The sequence below is a fragment of the Carassius gibelio genome, chromosome B7 (genome assembly GCF_023724105.1).
Source record: "Carassius gibelio isolate Cgi1373 ecotype wild population from Czech Republic chromosome B7, carGib1.2-hapl.c, whole genome shotgun sequence".
Taxonomy (NCBI): domain Eukaryota; kingdom Metazoa; phylum Chordata; class Actinopteri; order Cypriniformes; family Cyprinidae; genus Carassius; species Carassius gibelio.
Genome location: NC_068402.1, coordinates 6,686,782 through 6,707,207, shown reverse-complemented (window position 1 = coordinate 6,707,207; position 20,426 = coordinate 6,686,782). Strand labels below are relative to the sequence as shown.

The window sequence follows — 20,426 nt, the reverse complement described above, 5'->3', positions numbered from 1 at the left end:
CTCTCTCTCTCACTCACTCATACCCGCCCTATTTGTCTTCCGCCGCCCCCATCCACTGCAACATTCAGGCAGGTTCACCTAATGTGCTTGTACAGGCTCGGTGACGCCGCTGCTGTACTCGGAAATACTCGGTGAACCGGGAGCGTTCAGAGTGTCCATCAGCAGCCAAACTTCAAACGACCATTCTAAACTACAGAACCTGTAGAACAACACGACAAACATGGCAGATCCAATGACCCAATCTTCTCAGATTTCGTCGTCACAAGGCCTCAACGATGCGCATTCTGCATCGTCCAAAGACTCCAAGTTTTCCGGTAAGAGAACGTGAACGTCATAGAACAGTTCCGTTGAACTGTGTTCTATTTGTTTAGAAGTTAAGATGGAATTTACCGACGTTCCAAATCGAAGTCGCACTGAATGGCGAATTTAAGAACAATAACGTACCAGTTCAAATCGTGTAAATCAGATCGATTTGAATGAATGTACAAGTTTAAAATGCCTGTAAGCTAGTACTGTGTCTCTCTGGCGTTATGTAATGTTAATAGTCTTGCACTTTTTATTTTTCACGTACACTTTCCATATCGCCTCCTTTTGGGCATAGTAGGAGGGGTTTTGGCATTACACTTTGCAGGCAGAAATGTTATGACGGATGTTGGACTCAGAATGAATGTGTGCACAGCTTTGACCTGACGTTTATTTTTAGGAGAAGGCCACGGAGAAATATGGGGACACATAATACCCCTTTGAACCCATGCTGAAATGGGCACATGTTGCGGCTCAGCTGATGCTCTGCACTGCAGATGCATCCGAAACAGGAAGACAGTGTAAACGAAGGAAGAACCTACATACACATCTACAGTGCTAGCGACGTGACAAGCTAGAATAATCAATGTAGCTGTTTTCAGTTTTTGAACCAAGAACCTTTACGAAACATTTATATTTGATTTTAATTAATTGTATTATTAGGGTATCATAAAAGTTCTAAAATATTTTTTTATGAACTAAATTATGGTTGTAGCATATTGAATTGGCACATAATAAATTAAAATAAACTGATATATTAATATTAATAATAAAAAAAAAGATTGCATATTACTATATTGGGATGTGTAAATATGCCCAGTCAGGGTGACGTAATTATGTCATGGCGGAAAAAAAATTCTAGGTTTGTTAAAATAGACAGTATTAAAGAATCGATTCGCGGGAATGAGTCAGAATTACCTTCTCCTCTGCCAAGTCCAAGCAAGGATTGATTTGTCAATAAATTGGTCTCGCTTATGTATGTATATGTATACACACACGCATTATGTATATATGTAGGAAAATGGAAAACAAACCCCTTGCCCTAATAAATGCAGTTAAGTTGTTCCATATTTACTCAACACTCAGTGTTGTGTTGAAATGATGAGCTGCCCTTTGTTCGGTTCCTGTATATTTTTCCGTGGTGAAAACAATGCAGCATGGTTTTTGTTGACTAGGGATGTTGGTTCAGTGCTTTTTGGGTCGTCAGCAATATATGGAGCACTTCTGGCCTCCTTGGTTTGGCTTCATTAAGTCGTCTGGGAATCTAATAGAATTAGAACATGAAGTTAAGACTCGTGACGTCACCCTGCTCTGAATTTTCAGCTCTCTTTCAAATCGTTTAATGCCTTCAGTTGCTTTTTTTTTACTCTTGAGCTTGGGCAAATTGATTTCAGTTAGGTATCAGAATATTGCTGGAAGAATAGACATGATGACTGGCCTACAGGCTTACTATCACAGACGCCATATGTGAAGGTGACATATTGAACTGGATGGTTAAATTTAGTTGCAATGGCCCTGCAAGACTCAATCTGAGATTCCTGTCTGGGTGCCATGTCACACTACACATAGTAAAAGCCTGTTTGTAAATATAAGGTATTAAATGATGCCATACCTAGCCAAATGTTGTTTTAATCCAATATTTTGGGTTAAATTCAGGTTAAGGTCCGTCAGTAGAATTGTAGCTGTGAACTGAGTTATGTTAGTGTCTTTTGCAAAGTGCATCACTTTTTTTCCTTCCTGGTTCATTTTGAATGAGATCAAGTAGTCTTTCAGGTGTATTTACATGAATGCAACTTACTTAATTATAAATTATTTTAATTAAAGGATTAGTTCACCCAAATATTAAAATGATGTCATTAATGACTCACCCTCATGTCGTTCCAAACCCGTATGACCTCCATTCATCTTCGGACCACAGTTTAAAATATTTTAGATTTTAGTCCGAGAGCTTTCTGACCCTCCATTGGAAATGTATGTACGGTATACTGTCCATATCCAGAAAGGTAATAAAAACATCATCAAAGTAGTCCATGTGACATCATTTGGTCAGTTAGAATTTGTTGAAGCATCGAAAATATATTTTGGTCCAAAAATAACGACTTTATTCAGTATTGTCTTCTCTTCCGGGTCTGTTGTGAACACGACTGCTGTGACAGTTGACGTTTGATTTTTGGACCAAAATATATTTTCGATGCTTCAACAAATTCTAAATGGTCCTCTGATGTCACATGGACTACTTTGAAGATGTTTTTCTTACCTTTCTGGACATGGACACTCAGTATACCGTACACACAGCTTCAATGGAGGGACTGAGAGCTCTCGGACTAAATCTAAAATATCTTAAACTGTGTTCCGAAGATAAACGGAGGTCTCACGGGTTTGGAACGACATGAGACATTCAAATCAAATTCATCTTCGCTATATCAATACTGTCTTTTGCTTTGTCAGGAAACGATTGGCCATGCTCCCTAGGGTCAATACAGCTTGCTGAGGCGGCACTCTTAAAGATTTAGGTGTCATCATTAAGTCCCCTCGGGAATAGAGCTGATATTGCTGGCATGACAGAGATGCCACACAGGCTCTTCTAGAGTCAGAGGTCAATCCAGTCCCACTATAAGCATTGCCCAGTAACACAAGCCATCTTGGTGTTAACCTTTTGTCCTTTGCAATGGATGTAATCTGTCTATCAGATCCTTGGATGTTGGATCACTACACCTTATTTCCTTATTAAATGTTTTCTGGCTAAACATGACCAACCGACCATGGTAGGATATCAGATTATGATGCTATAAATGCAGACGTGGTTGCTGCTATCACAAAAAGGGAAGCAGATTCTATATGGTCGACTCATAAGTGTGAAAAAACATCAATCAAGATGACTGAGGGTGTGTGGTTTTGTCAGGATTTTGGTGTCCACATCAATGGTGCAAGGTGTGCTGCTTATTTAAAGTGTTTGGGTGTGGTTTGGAGAAGGAATGCCGTGAAGCAGGGGTAGACTCCTTATTTGTGACCAGTAGAGCTTGCCCTGTTCAAAACTGTTGCATTACTCGATCAACCTGTTCTCTTAAACTTTCTCACCACTCTCACTCTTGGCACTCCCTGTTCTTGTTGAGATTCCAGTGTAGATGAATCCAATTCTGGTGACCTAGTGTTGCCTCTTTAGCCTAATGATTGACCCAACTGTTGTAAGTGGCTTCTGGATGAATGCAAATATTGTTTGCTTCCAAATCACATGGATTTTTGAAGTGTGGGTGATAATGGCTTCCCTTAACAGGTTACATAACACAGTGGTGCAACATGTGGGTGCTTTGCAGGGTTAGATGTCAGAAAGTATGGGAGGGATCATTGAAAATTCCATGAGAAAGTTCCATCATTTGACTATTTTGATTAAGTATTGTACACTATGCAGCTGAATCTTCAAGGAATGTTGTGTATGTGATTATTTCCGTTTGTATAGGAACAATGTGCTTTAATAGGTAGTATATGTTATGTGTATAATACACATGAAAATAGGATCATGTTTAATGTATAAGCAATGTTTTTTTTTATTTCTGGTACTGTGAATGATCACTCATGTTTTTTTATTTATTATTATTCTCACAAATTTAAAATTGTGTATCAAATGTTCAAACTTTCAAATATTAAATCAAATTCACAAAATGTATGTTAAAATGATTAATCAATTGCAAGTTCATTTCTTCATTTGTAGTAATCAGCTAGAACAAAAATAAAATGAAATTATTTGATATTTGTTTTTCTTTAACAATTAATTAAGTCCCAGTCATAATTAAAACTCTTAAATGCTTGTATAATAAAGTTGTCCTATGAGCCTTGTCAATTAAATACTATCTGTGGCCATTTTTATCATTTTATTTATTTATTTTTATTTTTTTATTTATGTATTTTTTTATTTTATAATTTTTTAGCATTTGAACCATTTAATTTAGCATTTTTTTAGGAAAAACTTCCATACAAATTCATTTGAGTACAGTATTCTGTAAAAGTCTTTCAAGTTAGTATAAGCTGCATACACAAAAGACTGAGGAATGTTTTTTTGGAATAGCTTTACAAAAATGATTATGGAATTATGGTAATGGTTGATTATCTCACAGATATGAAGTTAACTTACTTGAATAGTAGATTAAAGGGAAAGGTTACCAAGAAGTACAATTCTGTAATTATTCACTCACTCTTATGTTATTCCAAAACTGTATCGCACAATAGAAGGTCTTTTTTTTTCTTTACATTTAAAAGTCTACAAGATAAAAGTTTGTTTGGACTTAAAACATCTTGTAGTCCACAGAAGAAAATCGCTCCGGTTTAGAACGATACGAGGCTCAGTAAATGGTGACTTTCTCTCTCTCTCTATTCCTTGACAAGTAAAGCGCTTAGTTATTTGCTGTCAACTCTTTTTTTTTTTTTCATTTACTTTTCTAGATTCTTGAGATGTACAGTAGATGGTGCTTCGCTGAACATTTCACTAACATTTTCCCCTTTCAAATGTAGAGTATAAGAAGGATACTGAGACTTTTCTTCTCATTCTTCTGTCCTATTTTATTTTTTCAGATTCCTTTTTTTCTTCGCCTGTATCTCTCATTCAGTCTCCTCAAGGCAAGTGTATAGTTCTCTTATGATGCTCGCCTGCTTCTCTACCTTTTATCTTTCTCTCCATGCTCCTCTGTCATCTCTGTTCTATTAAGTATGCTATATCCCGCTGGGCTGCTGCTATGACGCTCTCCATCCCTCTCGCCAGTGACCCTCTCCTTCTCTGTACCAGACTAGATGTTCGCAGTAAGGGCTTCTTTTAGAGTTCTTCCTTTTAGTAGTAGGAAATGAAGCAGAGGACACCGAAAGAAGCTACCAACTGTTTTACTAAGGAGTTAGATCCTTAAGCTAGAATCCAACCAGTTTCTGTGGAATATCATCAGAATGTCCTCTTCTTCAATCGTTATGGTCTTGATAGCTAAGCTCTTACCTAAACATTAATAATTAAATTCATAGTTGGTCTCACACCTGCATGTCACTTGACCGTGTACTGTACAGTCCAACCACCCTCCCTGACCAGTTTTGTAACAAGACCCTTGCTGTTTCTAATGGTGAGCCCCTTGCAATCATGCATGTTGGAATCCATAATAAAATGCCATGTCCCTCCTGTTTTCTCCAGTTTTTTTTAAATCATCAAACTTTAATTCAATTCATGAATGCTCTTCAACTGAGGTCCAAATTTCTGTGACTTGTCTTCTAATGACTTAATTGATTTAACACTGTCTCTACTTATAAAACATATATATATATGTACATATATAAAACTTATATGGGTTCCCGGGCTAAAAATGTTGAATGTAGCCATTCTTGACAATAATTTGTGGTTAAAACCTCCTATCAACCATCAGTATCCTTTTTCGTTTCATAAGCACCCCACATCTGACATGGTTCACAGATTAAAAATGGGAAAGCTAAGTCCCCACAAATGCTAGAAATTCAACAGACTTGAGTCTGTACCCACTGCAAACATGATTTAGGTCAGCGTTACTGTGGGTCCAGCTTAATCCCAAGATTGCCACCTTATTTTAAGATAGCAGAGAAGTTCAAGTTCACTTTGTGCGAGAGCTGAATCCTAAAAATGGATCAGGTTGTGTCCCTGAGGATTCGTGTCCTTGATGTCCCCCTCCCCCATAACAAGTGGTGTTTGGAGCTACACCCCCAACACTGCACTGGTCCTGAAGGTAGAGCGCCACTGGGGAGGGATCTAGCAACAGGACGCTGCTTGGGGTTACATCCCCATGACTGCTGCGGCTGACTCTTCACCTGCTTTTTCCATGCATTTTGCATGTTGTCTTTTACCACAGAGTAAGAGGAAATCCTCAAATTTCAGTCTTTTTGTTTGTGTTTGTTTGTTCTTTTGTATCGTGTCTATTTACTTTTTAGTATTTTTATCACTGTAGAATTTATATATAGGAAGCAGAGTCTTCAGATAGCATAGGTATCCCTTCAATGTTAGGAATGCCATTATCTTGAATAAATAAATTTCAGTTGATACTATTTGCTATTTAAAACTGGTTTAAATACTTTGATTATGTGAAATATTTTGCATATTTTTTCATTAAGATTTTTTTTTCATAAAGATATACTATTTAAACGAATCATCATAATAGCGTTCCTCAGTTTGCACAATGGGTACTTAACCATACCACAATCTTAATTAGATTTTGATTTTGTTTAAAGTCTTCAAGTTGAAACAGTGGTGAGCAATAACATGTAAACTGACATGTAAAGTACAATAAGTTACGTATTGTCCATTTTGTATACTTATAAATTGAATCTATTTCTAGAAGGCTTTACTCTTACTACGTAAACCCTATATTTACAGAATTGGGAAAATACTAGTTTCTGTCAGTTGCAGAAATGTAGCCTACAGCATGCAAATTCAAAGATAGTATCTTCAAGTAAAACCAGGAAGTGTCATGTTTGTAAATGGACAAAATAATAAGGTTGTTAGAATGTGGTAGTCATAGTGTGTTATGTTACAGAGGTACCTGTAGTCCCTCCACAACTGGTTTTATCACCCTACAGGAGAGTCAGGAGAAAATATTAAACTTAAAATTATTGTTTAACATATGTAATGGAAACATTGTATTTAGATGTGCCTTGTTACCTACCTACCTCCACATAGTGCCTGTGATGGCAGAATTGTTCATCTTTCAGACAAAGTCATTGTGTTGCATAGTAAAGTGGTCAGAATTTCCTTTTTAGCATGTGTCCAGCATTTACTTTGCTGAATTTCCTGTGCTCTTATAATTCTGGACTCATTGTGTCATCTACACCATAATTTGATTACTTTGTCCTCTCTCTTTTTTTAGATGGTTTGATAGTTAGGGCATAGCTTAGACAGCCCTTTAGTGGAATCCACAATAACTATATAAAAATATATCATTTTTTTTAGTGTATTATACTTCATTTTGTTTGTCTGTTTTACAGTTGTGTAAATCTGCCCTTACAGGAATAATACATTAAAACCATTAAGAATCCTTTTGTGTGTCATTGAGATTCCTCAATGGTATCAGCGCATTGTCAAGCTGGCATGCAGACATCAAACTCCATCCATTAATATGTGAGACCATGCAGTGTGTGTGCATGATCGCTTTAGCTTCAGTTAAACGGATGCAAGCAAATTCAGCATCTTGGGGAATGCTCCATAAAGTTACAATGTAACTGCTGATTGCTAAAGTAGTTGGGATCTTTGGCTTTGAAATTGAAATTCCTGATTTGTTTAAGGCAATCCTATAAAAACCTGCGCTTTAGCATGTTCCCCTGCTTTAGCAAATCGGAATTAAGGTAAAGTATGCCTTGATCTTTATTTCCAACCCTCCTTTTCCTCCTCTTTCCTCCTGCATAATGGATGCAGACAAAAGAGTGGTACTGGGCTCTGATAAACCTTCAGAGAATTTGGCCACATCTCTTCGCTTTTCTTCTCAGTCAAGTTCCTCTTCACCAGTTGCTTATGGAAACGACTCCTCAGGATCACCTGCTGACAACATAGATCGTACCTTCAAAGAGAAACGGGAGCTTTTTGATTCATCTTTTGGCTCGCAAAAGCAGGACTCCCCTATAAAGACATCCCCAGTGTCTGAGAGAATCAAAGCACTAGAAGCTTTAGCTGCAAAGCAGAATGATTTTGATAAAAGTGATGGGGGGCTTCCACATTTTAAAGAGCGTCAATATGAGAAGGCCCCTACGGAATCACTTGGAAATTCCTCCCCCTTGTCCTTTCAGAAAAGGACAACATCAAATGAGCAGGAATCTCCAGAAGCACCCTTTCAGAAAAGGACCATGTCAAACGAGCAGGAATCTACAGAATCACCCTTTCAGAAAAGGACCATGTCAAACGAGCAGGAATCTACAGAATCACCCTTTCAGAAAAGGACCATGTCAAACGAGCAGGAATCTACAGAATCACCCTTTCAGAAAAGGACCATGTCAAAGGAGCAGGAATCTCCAGAATTGCCCTATGAGAAAAGGACCATGTCAAATGAGCAGGAATCTCCAGAATCACCCTTTCAGAAAAGGACCATCTCAAACGAGCAGGAATCTCCAGAATCACCATTTGAAGTGCTTGGAGAGGAAAGGCGTGGAAGTGACTTTGAGGACACTGCTGACTGGATGAAAGCTCACTTACCTCCAGCACCAGATTTCAACACTGAAGATCCAGATTCTCCTATGGTGCAAGAGAGTCCATCCAAAGTGATGAAACCAAACAATGTTGATACAGCAGAAGTTCCAGAACCTTTTGCAGGAGTTCCTGATCAGTTTATGGACAGTCCCATTGAAATGCCAGATGACATCAATCAGTCAAAGGAGGATGACAACAAGCAATCAAAACAAGAGAATGTTGAGGAAGATTCTGAATTTGACCTGAACTTTTTACCGACAGCCTATATGTGGGACAAACAAGAGAAAGCTGATATGGGCTATCAGGTATTCCCTGACAACCAAGAGCTTACTTCATCCCCTACTCCTCCTGCAGATTTTGAGTCTCCATCACCCCCTGTGTCCCAACAGATGGAGCCTAGTTCTTCGCAACATTCCAATATTTCAAAGGGAAACTTGGAGCCTGTTGAAATTCAAGAGGTAGACAGCTCTGGGGAGTCGGATGATACAGTGATTGAGGAAACCATGAGCATCCCAACAGTGGGAAACTTTGACACCAAAACCCACAAGGTAGAGGATAAGGTTCCAATCCCTGAAAAACAGCCAATTCTGGTACCTATTATCAATGTAATTGAAACCGAGGAACAAGTTTTAAGTGATGATGAGGAACCACTTGAGGTAGAAGCAGAAGAGGAGGAGGAGGATGAAAAGTGTCAGATATTTCAAGGTGACGGCAAAAGGTCACCAGAGCAACATGACTCCGATGTTCCAGAACAAGTATTTATAGAAACTATACATGATGAGCATAAGCCTGACCATGTCATTTCCTCTCACACAAATCAAAATGACTCTGATGCTGAGCACTCTCCTGAACACAACGTGATTGAAGATGATCATGAAAGTGGCATTTTTCTCCAGTCCTCTCCAGACTCTGGAGGCCTGAATTCAGAGGACTCTCAAGAGATTATGTCTCAGGATTTAGTGACCTTTGAACCCCTTAAAGAGTTATCCCTTGATAAAGACCTAGACAAGACTGCAGAAATACTTTCTGACCTTCCCACTGACATCAGTTACCGATCAAATGAGCCCAGTGATGTAGAGACTTATCTTGATCACTATGACAGTGAAGAGCTTGCTTTAAAAGACCAGCTGAATTCATCTTATTTTAAGGAAAGCAAAGGTGAGAAAACAGAGCTTTCAAAGTCAAGCTGTCTTCAAGATAATCAAAAACCAAATGTTCCAGAATCTTTTCAGCATATCCCTGATTATTTCAATGAGACACCCAACAAATGCAGGCTAGACTATGAATCTGTGCCTGACCCTTCCCTGTCTGACCCTTCATCTGATATTCCTGATGATATTGAGACTATAATCCCTCAAAACAAAATGCCAAGTATTGATTCAGAAGATCAGAAGTCATCAGTAGAAATCAAGGCTTCAGTCATGCAGGAACAGGAGTCGTCGACAGTCCAGTCCATTGATCGACAGCCACTAGTTCAAGAGAACCCACCTGCACCACTTCCCTCTTTTCACAATGAGCAGTCTTGCAAAATCAGAGAAGATATTTCTGGCCCTGTGGCAAATGAGGTTACTGAGGGATCAGTGATAACCAAGTCTGAACCTCATGTTGTGCCCACCAAAGATCTTTTAGATAGACCGGACTCACCAGAGACCCTAAGTGATACAGAGACATTTGAAACCGAATGTTCAGTAACCGCAGCGACTGACAGCTTCGTGGAGTTCATGAGGGAGTGTCTTAAGTCACGGCAGGATGAGGAACCTGAGGTCCTCAGTCCCGGACACGAAGCTATAGACCAGAATCCAAAATCTGATGCTCCTGCTTCCACTCAATCATCCCCAGCTATGATCTTGGACATGGAGCAGGAGCGCCTCACAATTTCTGCTTTAAAAGAGCTTGGTAGCAGCCAAGAGGACAAAGACAAGGGTATTCCCACTAAGAAGACTATCCTAAAGCCTGATAATGCTCCACTTCCTACACCTAGACCTGAGGCCTCAGTCACCTCCTCTTCTCACATGCTTCAAAACAAGTATCAGCCTGATGCCTTACTTTCCAAAGAGGTAGAGGCAATCGACATTTGGGTAGCAGAGGCCTACCACCTTGCAGAGCATGTCTTGACAGCAATACTAACCCATCTTACAGGTAACATGTCTTTCTTCTGGGCAAGTAGCCTGCTAACCTTGCAAGCATTGAATGCCCAGACACTAGATTTTACTTACCTCTTTTACTTTATAACTCTACTTTAATTTACTCAACTCTAACCTATAAGAATGCTTCTGAAAAATGGCAATAACTAAACACTCTCAAGTTATTACAATAGCCTTATGGAGATTATTAATGTCTTGTTTGTTGTGAGGTAATCTATCTTAAATGTACTGTTGTATTTTTTTTCCAAGGCATGTCTCATGACCTTAAAAACATGATGGTACAATATTAAAAGTGATAATTAACTGTATAAAACATTCCTGCAGGATGGCTGCATGCAAAGCCCTTGAAGTCAGATGGTAAAGTACATGTCTTGTCTCTGGTTTCATCTTTTTATGTAACCAGGATAAAGGATAAATGTGTCGTTTAACAGGAGTATCATTATCTTCCATTTGGCAGTTAATATGCTATTGCTTTATGTGTGAACTCACCTAGTGTGACACAAGAGAAAGTGATTAACTCAATTTTAAGCCGTTAACTAATTATAAATACTATGCACTCAAAATATGTTTTTAAGTATTATAGTCTTAATTATATTAGCCTCTTGTCACAGATTGCCCAGTAAAACTCATAGTTATTTCTCACACATGCAGAGAGAACGATCCAAAGCCTGACTCATTATCTAAAGCGTGTACATGTTTTGAATGCTTCATTTACCACATATGACTATGTTATGATGTCTACAATTAAGCTCTTAGCCGACACTTCCTTAATAAGAGGTATATTCAGGGTTTTATCAAGGTTAAAGATTACTGTGATTATTTATTATCAGCACAATTGTTCATTTCAATTAAACAAATAGCCTATATTATTATTATTATTATTATTATTATTATTATTATTATTATTATTATTATTATTTATTCTCTTTAAGTTTCCAAAACAAGCTGAGAATATTAAATATGTATTATGTATTTTTTTTTTTACCACATTTATTAATACAGGTAAATTATTATTTATTAATATACTATATTGTTATAAATATATTCTTTTGTTGTTCATTTATGTTCATTCATATGCATTGGAAATGTTAATTATATTCGTATCTTTAGAAATTAACACTGAGTAAAAGTAACTGATGTTAATGAATTCAGCTTAACTGTAAAGTGTTGCCAATTCATACTTCATTTCTTGTCCCAAATGCCATGTATAGCTGTAACAGAGTAAGTGGGTTATTTAATTGATCTAGAGCATTCTTTATCTCACTGTTCCGTCTGCTTGAATTGTTTACTGTGGGTGAGATTTATTTATTTTTTTAACAATGATTGCAACCTGGTATTTTAGCTGTCAGTCATCTAAATACAGCAGATTAAGTGCTTTCCATGGTTTTGATGGGAGTTTTAGTTGAGCTGTAGATAATAGCATGTGGTTGTGTGAACTCTAGTATAGGTTTGGCTAATCGCTGAACTCAATTATTTATTTATAAGAATATGAAGCTATATAAATAAATATTCATATTAGGCATTAGAAATTTTCCAAATTGGCTGCCTAGTAAAATATAGTAGTTGAATTTCACTTTAGACTTTAAAAGGATGAGAAGCAAGTGCAAACATTTTAAGCACCCTAAAACAGACCATAGTGTATAAATATCGCCAGTAGCCTTTAAATAAATGACCTCATTAGGGTTTCATTGCATGAAAATTGGCTCGTGCTGTTCGTTTCTGAACTTACAAATGAGCACTCACTGTGACGAGGAAATGTATTTTAAGTTGAGATTCGTGTACTTGGGTGGGATGGTTGATCTCATGCATGACTCTTAAATGATTCACACACACGTGGACTCACACACATGGTTTCGCACTAATGCATTAGATGGTGTATGTACCTTTAAGAGCCGAGCAATATGAGAACTAAAAGAGGCCACTGCAGCTCAGCAGCCACTGGGGCATGCGGTTGTATCTGGGTCCACTAACGCCAGCGAGGGAGGGAGGGAATGACTGATAACGAATAACTGTTTTCAGCCTAGTCTGTCTCCCCGTGGGCACTAGCAAAGCATTCTGGGAGGGACTCAGACCCCTGCAGCGTTTCAGCCTCCAAGCTGTGAGAGTGGACAAAAACAATGGCGCTCTCTCGGGCTCTGAATCATTTGCCACACACCAATGTGCTGTGTTGTTCTTTTTACCCACTTTTTCTCTTAAAATATAGCATTCAGCTGACTGGAGCTCAATAAAAATTTGAAAGGCATTTTTCATGTTATGAGAACCAGTTCAAATTGGGTGCGAATAAGATTTTTATTTTTAAATTAATACTAATGCATTACATTGATGGCAGTAATGACAATGTAAAAAATATATATTTCTATTTCAAATAAAAGCTGTTCTTTTGAACTTTCTAGTTATTTCAAAAGAAATCAGTTTCCACTGAAATACAAAGCAGAACATTTTCAACATGTTTTTGGTATCAATGTTTGATTTTGAAGAAATGTTTAGGAACGATTTCTGAAGGATCATGTGACTCTGAAGATTAGAGTAATAGCTTATGAAAGCTTGAAAATTAGAAAAAGAAAATTACTGTTTTTACTGTATATATGTATACTGTATATGTATACTGTATATATATATATTTATACAACCCAATTATATTTATTTACTTATTTACTTATTTTGGCCTCTCCCACCATAGTGACCTTGACCTTGGTTGTATTCAACAATTGAAATCCTGCAAAAATTTAATTTTATATGCCCTGTGGAACAGATATTAAATCAGTATATTTTATAAAATATCATTTCAGAGTTTAAAAGTTCCCTGAAAACATGAGGGGGAAAGCTGTTCCTGACCTTGTATAGCTTGAATCGAATGCATGAATGCATTGACAGTCTCCTTGAGGTGATATATTAAAACTGACAGACCAAACATAGTAACAGTGGAAGACGTGGTTGTGTTTTCAACCATCCAGTGCTTGCACGTGTATGGTCTTGTGTTACTGGACCCGTCCCCACACATGCCCAAGTTGGGAATCCTCCTCTAATAAAGACAGAAAAGACAGAAGAGTCTTTGCCAGGAAAATATATATGGGTGTATTTTTTTGTTCTTGTAGGGTACAAAATTGTGCATTCTCTTTCTGAAATTAGAGGTTTTGAATACCGCCGTGTTCCCCCACAGACCATATGTCCGTAATTTCCTGAAAAAAGGAAGGGACGCAGAGCCGAACCCCCTCAAGGCATCGCTCCACGTGGAGAATGCCTTTTATGTAAGGCTTCTTTAATAGGTTCCTTTCACGCTGCATCACCAGCCACTCGAAAACTGCATTATGTAACCACAGCCGTATGGAAAATATGAGCTCTATATTATTTATGAGAGACCTAACAGTTTTGCAGTTCAGGTACAAAAAGAGAACCCATTAAAATAATGTGTTGCTGCCTTTCACAGCTGCAGACTCGGGACTTAACGTGTTATGCACCAGTTCAACAATTCATTCATTTTGTCTCTGTGTCTATATATCATGTAACGTTCATCGAATCATGCCACACACACAGTTTTCACATACTCTCTCTGTCGTGCAGTGAATGACCTGGTGCACTGGCGGGACCCTAAGAAGTCAGGTGTGGTGTTTGGCGTGTCGCTGCTGTTGCTGCTCTCTCTGGCAGCGTTTAGCATGATCAGTGTGGTCTCCTACCTGCTGCTGGCCCTGCTCTGTGTCACCATCTCTTTCCGCATCTACAAATCTGTCATCCAGGCTGTGCAGAAGTCCAATGAAGGACATCCCTTCAAGTAAGAGCCTTGTGTTTTTGGCCTGACTGTCTTTGTGTCCTGTAAATAAACTGAAAAAATAGGGCCAGATTTACTAAATGGGGAAAATTGGCGTAAGAGCTGCACAATTCCATAAAAGTGCGATGGGAGGGGAAAATTCTGCATGTGATTTACTGACAGTGCAGACATTAAAGTACACTGGCACAACCAGATAATTTCCATAATGACCAGCGCAATCTACCAATTGATACCCATACATTTTGCATCTGAAAGGGAAATTCCTACAAGGTCAGACACAAAAATAACTGTCCATGCAACATATACTAAACACCATTATGGTGACACACATGATACTGAAATATTGCAATGAACATTAATTTAACAATATTAGATGCAAGATGTAACCCTAATGTACACAACGAAGAAACTAGTATTTCCACAAATAAAAACCTCAAAAAAGAGGTATCATGCAGGGAATTCTGTGACTGTCAATTAGTTTTTTCACTGTAAATTATATAATGACTCTTCCAAAAACTGTAATTTTAACAGTATTTTATTTCTAAAGTTACTTTAAATGTAATTATTCATTGTATATAATGACTAATTAACAGGTTTTTACTGTAGCATGTTTAGTCTTTTACTGTTAAAATCACAAAAATGTTTTACAGTTTATAGATAGCTTTAAAAACTAGCTAGAAAAACTTATATATAAAATAAATTATGAATATAAATATTTAAATTGTAATATTTTCGAAATATTTACGGTATGTGTGTGTATTTATATTTATTTATTTAAAATATTAAAAATATACACAGTACACAAACAATTATAAAGGCCACTAATCATTTGACAGTACTTCTATATGTACTGTGTGTGTGTGTGTGTGCGTATATAAATAATATGCACATCACTCTTCACCTTTAATATTATAGGTCATTTTGGCACTTTTAATGTTATTTGCTGTGTTAGTAAGTGTTGGTGCAGTGGTTCTCAGAAGTATGTGGGTATTCAGTGCTAATTGGGTTGACCCATGTTCCTGTGACAGGGCTCTGATGGAGAAAGATGTCACCGTGCCCCCCGAGACCTTCCGCAAGCACGTGGACACCTGTCTCACTCACGTCAACCGTGTGCTCAAGAAGATGAGCCGCCTCTTTCTGGTCGAGGATCTGGTGGATTCCCTCAAGGTCAGTGCAAGCAATTATAAAAGCCATGATTTAAAGAGATAGTTCCCCCAAAAAAGTATTTCTTTCACAATTTATTTTTCTGCTTGTTCAAAACATGCATGGTTCTCTCCAGTACATACAAAAATATAATGTGTGTGTGTGTGTGTGTGTGTGTGTATGTATATGTATGTGTATATATATATATATATATATATATATATATATATATGTGTATGTATATAAGACACGAGGCAACAAGGAGCAGTTATTTATTTAAATTACTCATTTTCAAGAAACATCTAAAGACTCATCTTTTTCGCCTGCACTTAACCTACTAACACCAGTACTTTAACTTTTCTTGTCTTTTTCATTTAATAAAATAAAAAAAAAACTGAGACTTGTCATGGCACTTGTATACTGTTGTTGTTCTCTTGTTGACCTGACTGCTTCTGTTCTTCTCATTTGTAAGTCGCTTTGGGTAAAAGCGTCTGCTAAATGATTAAATGTATTTCTTGCTATATTAGCTGTAGGTTTTTTATTAAAGCATTGCATTTACTTCCGAATTCATTCAAATGTTTGTGTTCTTTTGACCCACATTACCTTCTGATTTCAGCTGGCAGTGGTTATGTGGTTGATGACATATGTCGGAGCGGTCTTCAATGGCATCACTATCCTCATCCTCGGTAGGCCAAATGTTCCACTTTTAGCATCGCATTTAAATTTGAGGGGTATTTTTGATTTGTGGGGAACAAAATTGCTTGATGTCAATTATAGCCTGACCAATTGAAAAATAATTCACATAGATTTTAAGATTGGTTGTAATGATCTCATTCTGGGTGTTTTCTTTTCCAGCCGACATCCTGCTCTTCAGTGTACCGCCCATCTATGAGAAAAACAAGGTTAGATTAAGATCTTTCAGGTGCAAACTATACACTGTGTGCAATTGTACGATTTTTAAATTGTTTTTTTGTTTTTAATCTCATATGCTTGCCAAGGCTTCATTTATTGTAAATGGTAAATATAGTAAAAACAGTAATATTACGTAGTTTTATTTTAATTTTAAATAACTGTTTTCTTTTGGAATACATTTTCAGCAGCCATTACTTCCGTCTTTTGTGTCACATGATCCTTCAGAAATCATGATTTGCTGCTCAAGAAACATTTCTTATCAAAGCTTGATGTACTTTTTGTAAGCTGTGGTACATTTTTTCCCAGAATTCTTTGAATAGAATGTTGAAAATAAATAAAATAGAAAATGGCAAGCTTTTGTAACATTCTACTTGTCTTTAAAGGCATCTTATAATGGATGACACATGCTACGATGCAGTTTATGTTTGAGAGCAGGCGGCCCACTCAGATCGAATATTAATTAATATGTTAGATTATTACACCAGAGTGATCTTATGTAAGCCCTTACCAAAGACTTGTCATAATCTTTACTTAAAGCATTTGTCAAGTCCTAAATTCTTATATAACTTTGATTATTAATGAGTGCCTAAAGTAGTTTTTCCTCTTCCAACCTTTTCACAAATTAAATGCAGCAGTAATATACGGCTATAATGATGCATCTATAATGGTGCCACAAAACTCTGAACTGTCTCTTTAATTTCCATGGCGCAGAACACTATGCACTGACCTCAAAACTGCAGTAACCCAGTTTTTAATATCTTTACAGTGAGAAAATTAAAGCCACAGCTCTCTATTATAGCTTTTTACTATGAATCGTTATTTTGTCATTTTTGTATTCAAATGTTTTTTTTGTTTTTAGTTATTTTAGGACATCAAGAGATGTTTTCTCAGCAACTAGCTGAAATAAAATAAGTTTACGTTTTTATAAATGTATTTTATTTCAGTTTATTTTGTTTTAAGTAAAAAAGAATTTTAATGGTACCAGACCATATGTTGATCTGACACCTAGTTTGTGAAGATTCAGGTTTTCCACCGATATATATTTATATCTACAAAAGTGGCCTCAAGAAATATTCTCTGCACATTCTTAAAAAGTCCAATTTAATATATAAAATTAGATATGAGTTCTGTTTTTAATGGTATAAGAAAAGTTTCGTTACAATTTCATGCGGTTTTAAATTTGTAGACAGAAAAACTGAAATTGCAGTACAACCTACAACCTGATTATTAAACAGTGATTTAATCTAATAAATATTCACATATCAAAGCACATTGATGTTATAGTCATTGTTTCTTATGATGCAAGCTCTCTTTGCTCTTTCCACAGACCCAGATTGACCATTACATTGGCATTGTACGCACTCAAGTCAACACTACATTTGCAAAGTGAGTATGCTTTGAGTAGAGTAATACAGTAAAAATGTATACCGTCCGTGCGCTTCTATTTATCTATAAAGAACTGACTGTTGGAAATGGCTGCCAATGAGTGAGGCCTTGATGCCACATAGTTACATTGCCACCTAATGGGCATTTGTCTCATTTTTGTTTCTCCTTCAGGCTACAAGAGAAACTCCCAGGATCGATGAAGCGCTGTAAAGCAGAATGATCCGCCTCTCTGATCCATCGTTACCATGTTTACCATCCTTTAGCCGCATCCCCTTCCACTAAGCCCAGCCCCTTTCCCCTCTCTTCCCCTGTTTAACCCCACACCTTAAAACAACCATCTGCACTGAACCAGCTAGTATGTAAAATCTAAAAAGCTTCTTGATATTCAATGTTAACTCAGCAGCTTATTAATGAGCATTAGGAAAAGAAGCCCGGGGCTCCAGGGACTGGTGTTCTTCAACACAGGAAGTGATGTAATGCTACTGGATGCCCATTTTGAAAGCCAGTGCACGGAAGGATTTGTGAACTAGACTGAACCTATGACCTGGTTTTGAGTGTTGGATTGGGTGGTGTTGTAGTAATGAATACAGACTATAAAAAAATATAAATTAACATTTCACTGAAAAATGCTGACCAAAAAAAAAAAAAGAGAGAACTTTGAAACATACTTTATTTCCTCTTTGTTATGCAAAAAATGTGTATGTATCCGTCTGAAATGCACTGAACCGTTCTAGACTTGCACGTTTTGATCCGTTAGGATGGATCGGGATGCTAACAGCAGCGATAATTCGGTCTAGTTCACTCTCCTCCGTTATTGGCGCAGTTTTTAATTTTGTGTATGTATATATAGTTCGATTACAACAGGCTCTTTGCTGTGAAGTAGTTAGTGTTGCTTTTTATATTTAAAAAAACAAACAAATATACAGCTCTTATATTTGTCTCTTTCGCACCTCTCTCACAAATCTGAGAGGGGTGCGAGTTGAGTTCACATGCAAATGTTATTGTTATTACTCTTCAAATATTAGTTATTATATCTCGATTAGGATGGCTGCTTTAAGTCCCCTGTCTGACATTGGCTTCTTAACAATAAATATGAATAACCTTAAGACTGAGTTTTATGTATAGCATCGTCAGAGCACCAGAATACAGGAGAGGAAGGCAATAACTTTCTGCTTGATGTGATGTTGGCCCCACAAGTCATCGATTTTTGTTAAAACGGGGCCAGTGCCTATAATTCACGTCATCTAGAAAAGTAAGACCCCAGTATTTTGGGGCATCGTTTACCACCTTGGGCACTGAGGAAGTTTAAATATTTTAAAAAGGCTGCAAAGAACTATTATTAAAGCTGGATAATTACACTTACTAATCACATGTGGTAACACTGTTTTTCCTTGAAAGTCGAAACCCCACTGTAAACACTGTCGGCTTTTAGGATACAACTGCAAGGTTGAGTTTATTTCTGAAAGGGAAAGGGTAGCATGGGAAAAATAGCTTCAGGTAGGGCCGCTGTGTTTAAAGCAGCGTCAGTCCGCGCAAAAACTACTCAAATGCATTTATGCACACGGTTTGATGTGATAAATGGATTATCTACCATATATCAAGTTAGTCAAATTGTTGCTTTTGTTACTGCATAGTCTGTCCGCTCCTGATGGTTTTATGACATTGTTCGCTTAACATTCCAGCTGATGCAGTTGGAAGCATGTCCAAATTGGAAAATTTTAGTTTTAACACGAACACGTTCCATCACATTTTAAAAGTTTGTCTTCTAATATACTTTGATTTGCTGTTCATGAATTCTTTTTCTCTCTCTCTCTCACCTTTTGTGTCGTATGCATGTTTACACACACGATCAGATTCTGACAGAAGTGTCTTGTCATTGTGTTGCTTCACGAGCATGTTCTACAGTCGAGGTCACATGTGCGGTGTTGCTTTCCAAGAACAGGTCAAGCTCTGACAATTTGCATTACCACATTGTTTTCTTTGCGTTTAAGGGTAAATTATGACTATATAACTAATTATTTAATAGATGCAAACCTCTCTTTAGGTTCCTTGTCTTTATTTGCTTTCTCTTCTGAGGTTCAGTTTAATATATATATTTTTTTTTTTATTCCTGTAGTACTTTAGCATGTTTGCTGTTTTTATTTTTATTTTTTTTTGGAGGGTTGACAGAGGTCACATTCTTTTTGCTTTTGACTCTTGAAGAATAGATGTGATGACTAACATTGATGACATTCAGTTTGTTAGTTTTGAATTAAGTGAATATGTGGGAGCTTTCGAGAAAAAAAAAAAAGATGCAAACAGGAAATCTTGTGCTCCCTGTAATGATGTCAAAGTGAAATTAATAAAAATGCCAAAAACGCTTTATTTTGTGGTGCTTTTTTTTTTGAAGATTGAAAAATAAATGTATTAATACTTTTATTCAGCAAGGGTACATTAACTAAAATACACAAAAATATTAAGCAGGTACTTTAAACACCGACAATAATTTGATTACCAAATCAGAAGAATGATTTAATTATGATTTCTAAAGGATCGTGACACTGAAGACTGAAGTGATGATGCTGAAAATTCAGCTTTACCATATCAGGAATAAAAACGTATA

At 37.0% G+C, this 20,426-nt stretch overlaps 1 protein-coding gene across 3 annotated transcripts; it reads left to right on the top strand.

Moving 5' to 3' along the window:
• The first annotated feature begins 25 nt into the window (after positions 1-25).
• rtn3 (reticulon 3) lies at positions 26-20,188 on the top strand. Of its 3 annotated transcripts, XM_052560659.1 has the most exons (9): positions 26-314; positions 4,870-4,914; positions 7,709-10,612; positions 14,179-14,386; positions 15,412-15,550; positions 16,143-16,212; positions 16,382-16,428; positions 17,766-17,824; positions 17,996-20,188. In XM_052560659.1, the coding sequence occupies exons 1-9, from the start codon at positions 221-223 to the stop codon at positions 18,042-18,044; spliced, it is 3,615 nt and encodes a 1,204-aa protein (XP_052416619.1). In that variant the 5' UTR covers positions 26-220; the 3' UTR covers positions 18,045-20,188. The 3 variants fall into 3 exon arrangements, with proteins under 3 accessions (XP_052416619.1, XP_052416621.1, XP_052416620.1); XM_052560660.1 differs by lacking the exon at positions 7,709-10,612 and having other exon boundaries at positions 39-314; XM_052560661.1 differs by lacking the exons at positions 4,870-4,914; positions 7,709-10,612 and having other exon boundaries at positions 31-314.
• Positions 20,189-20,426: the final 238 nt, after the last annotated feature.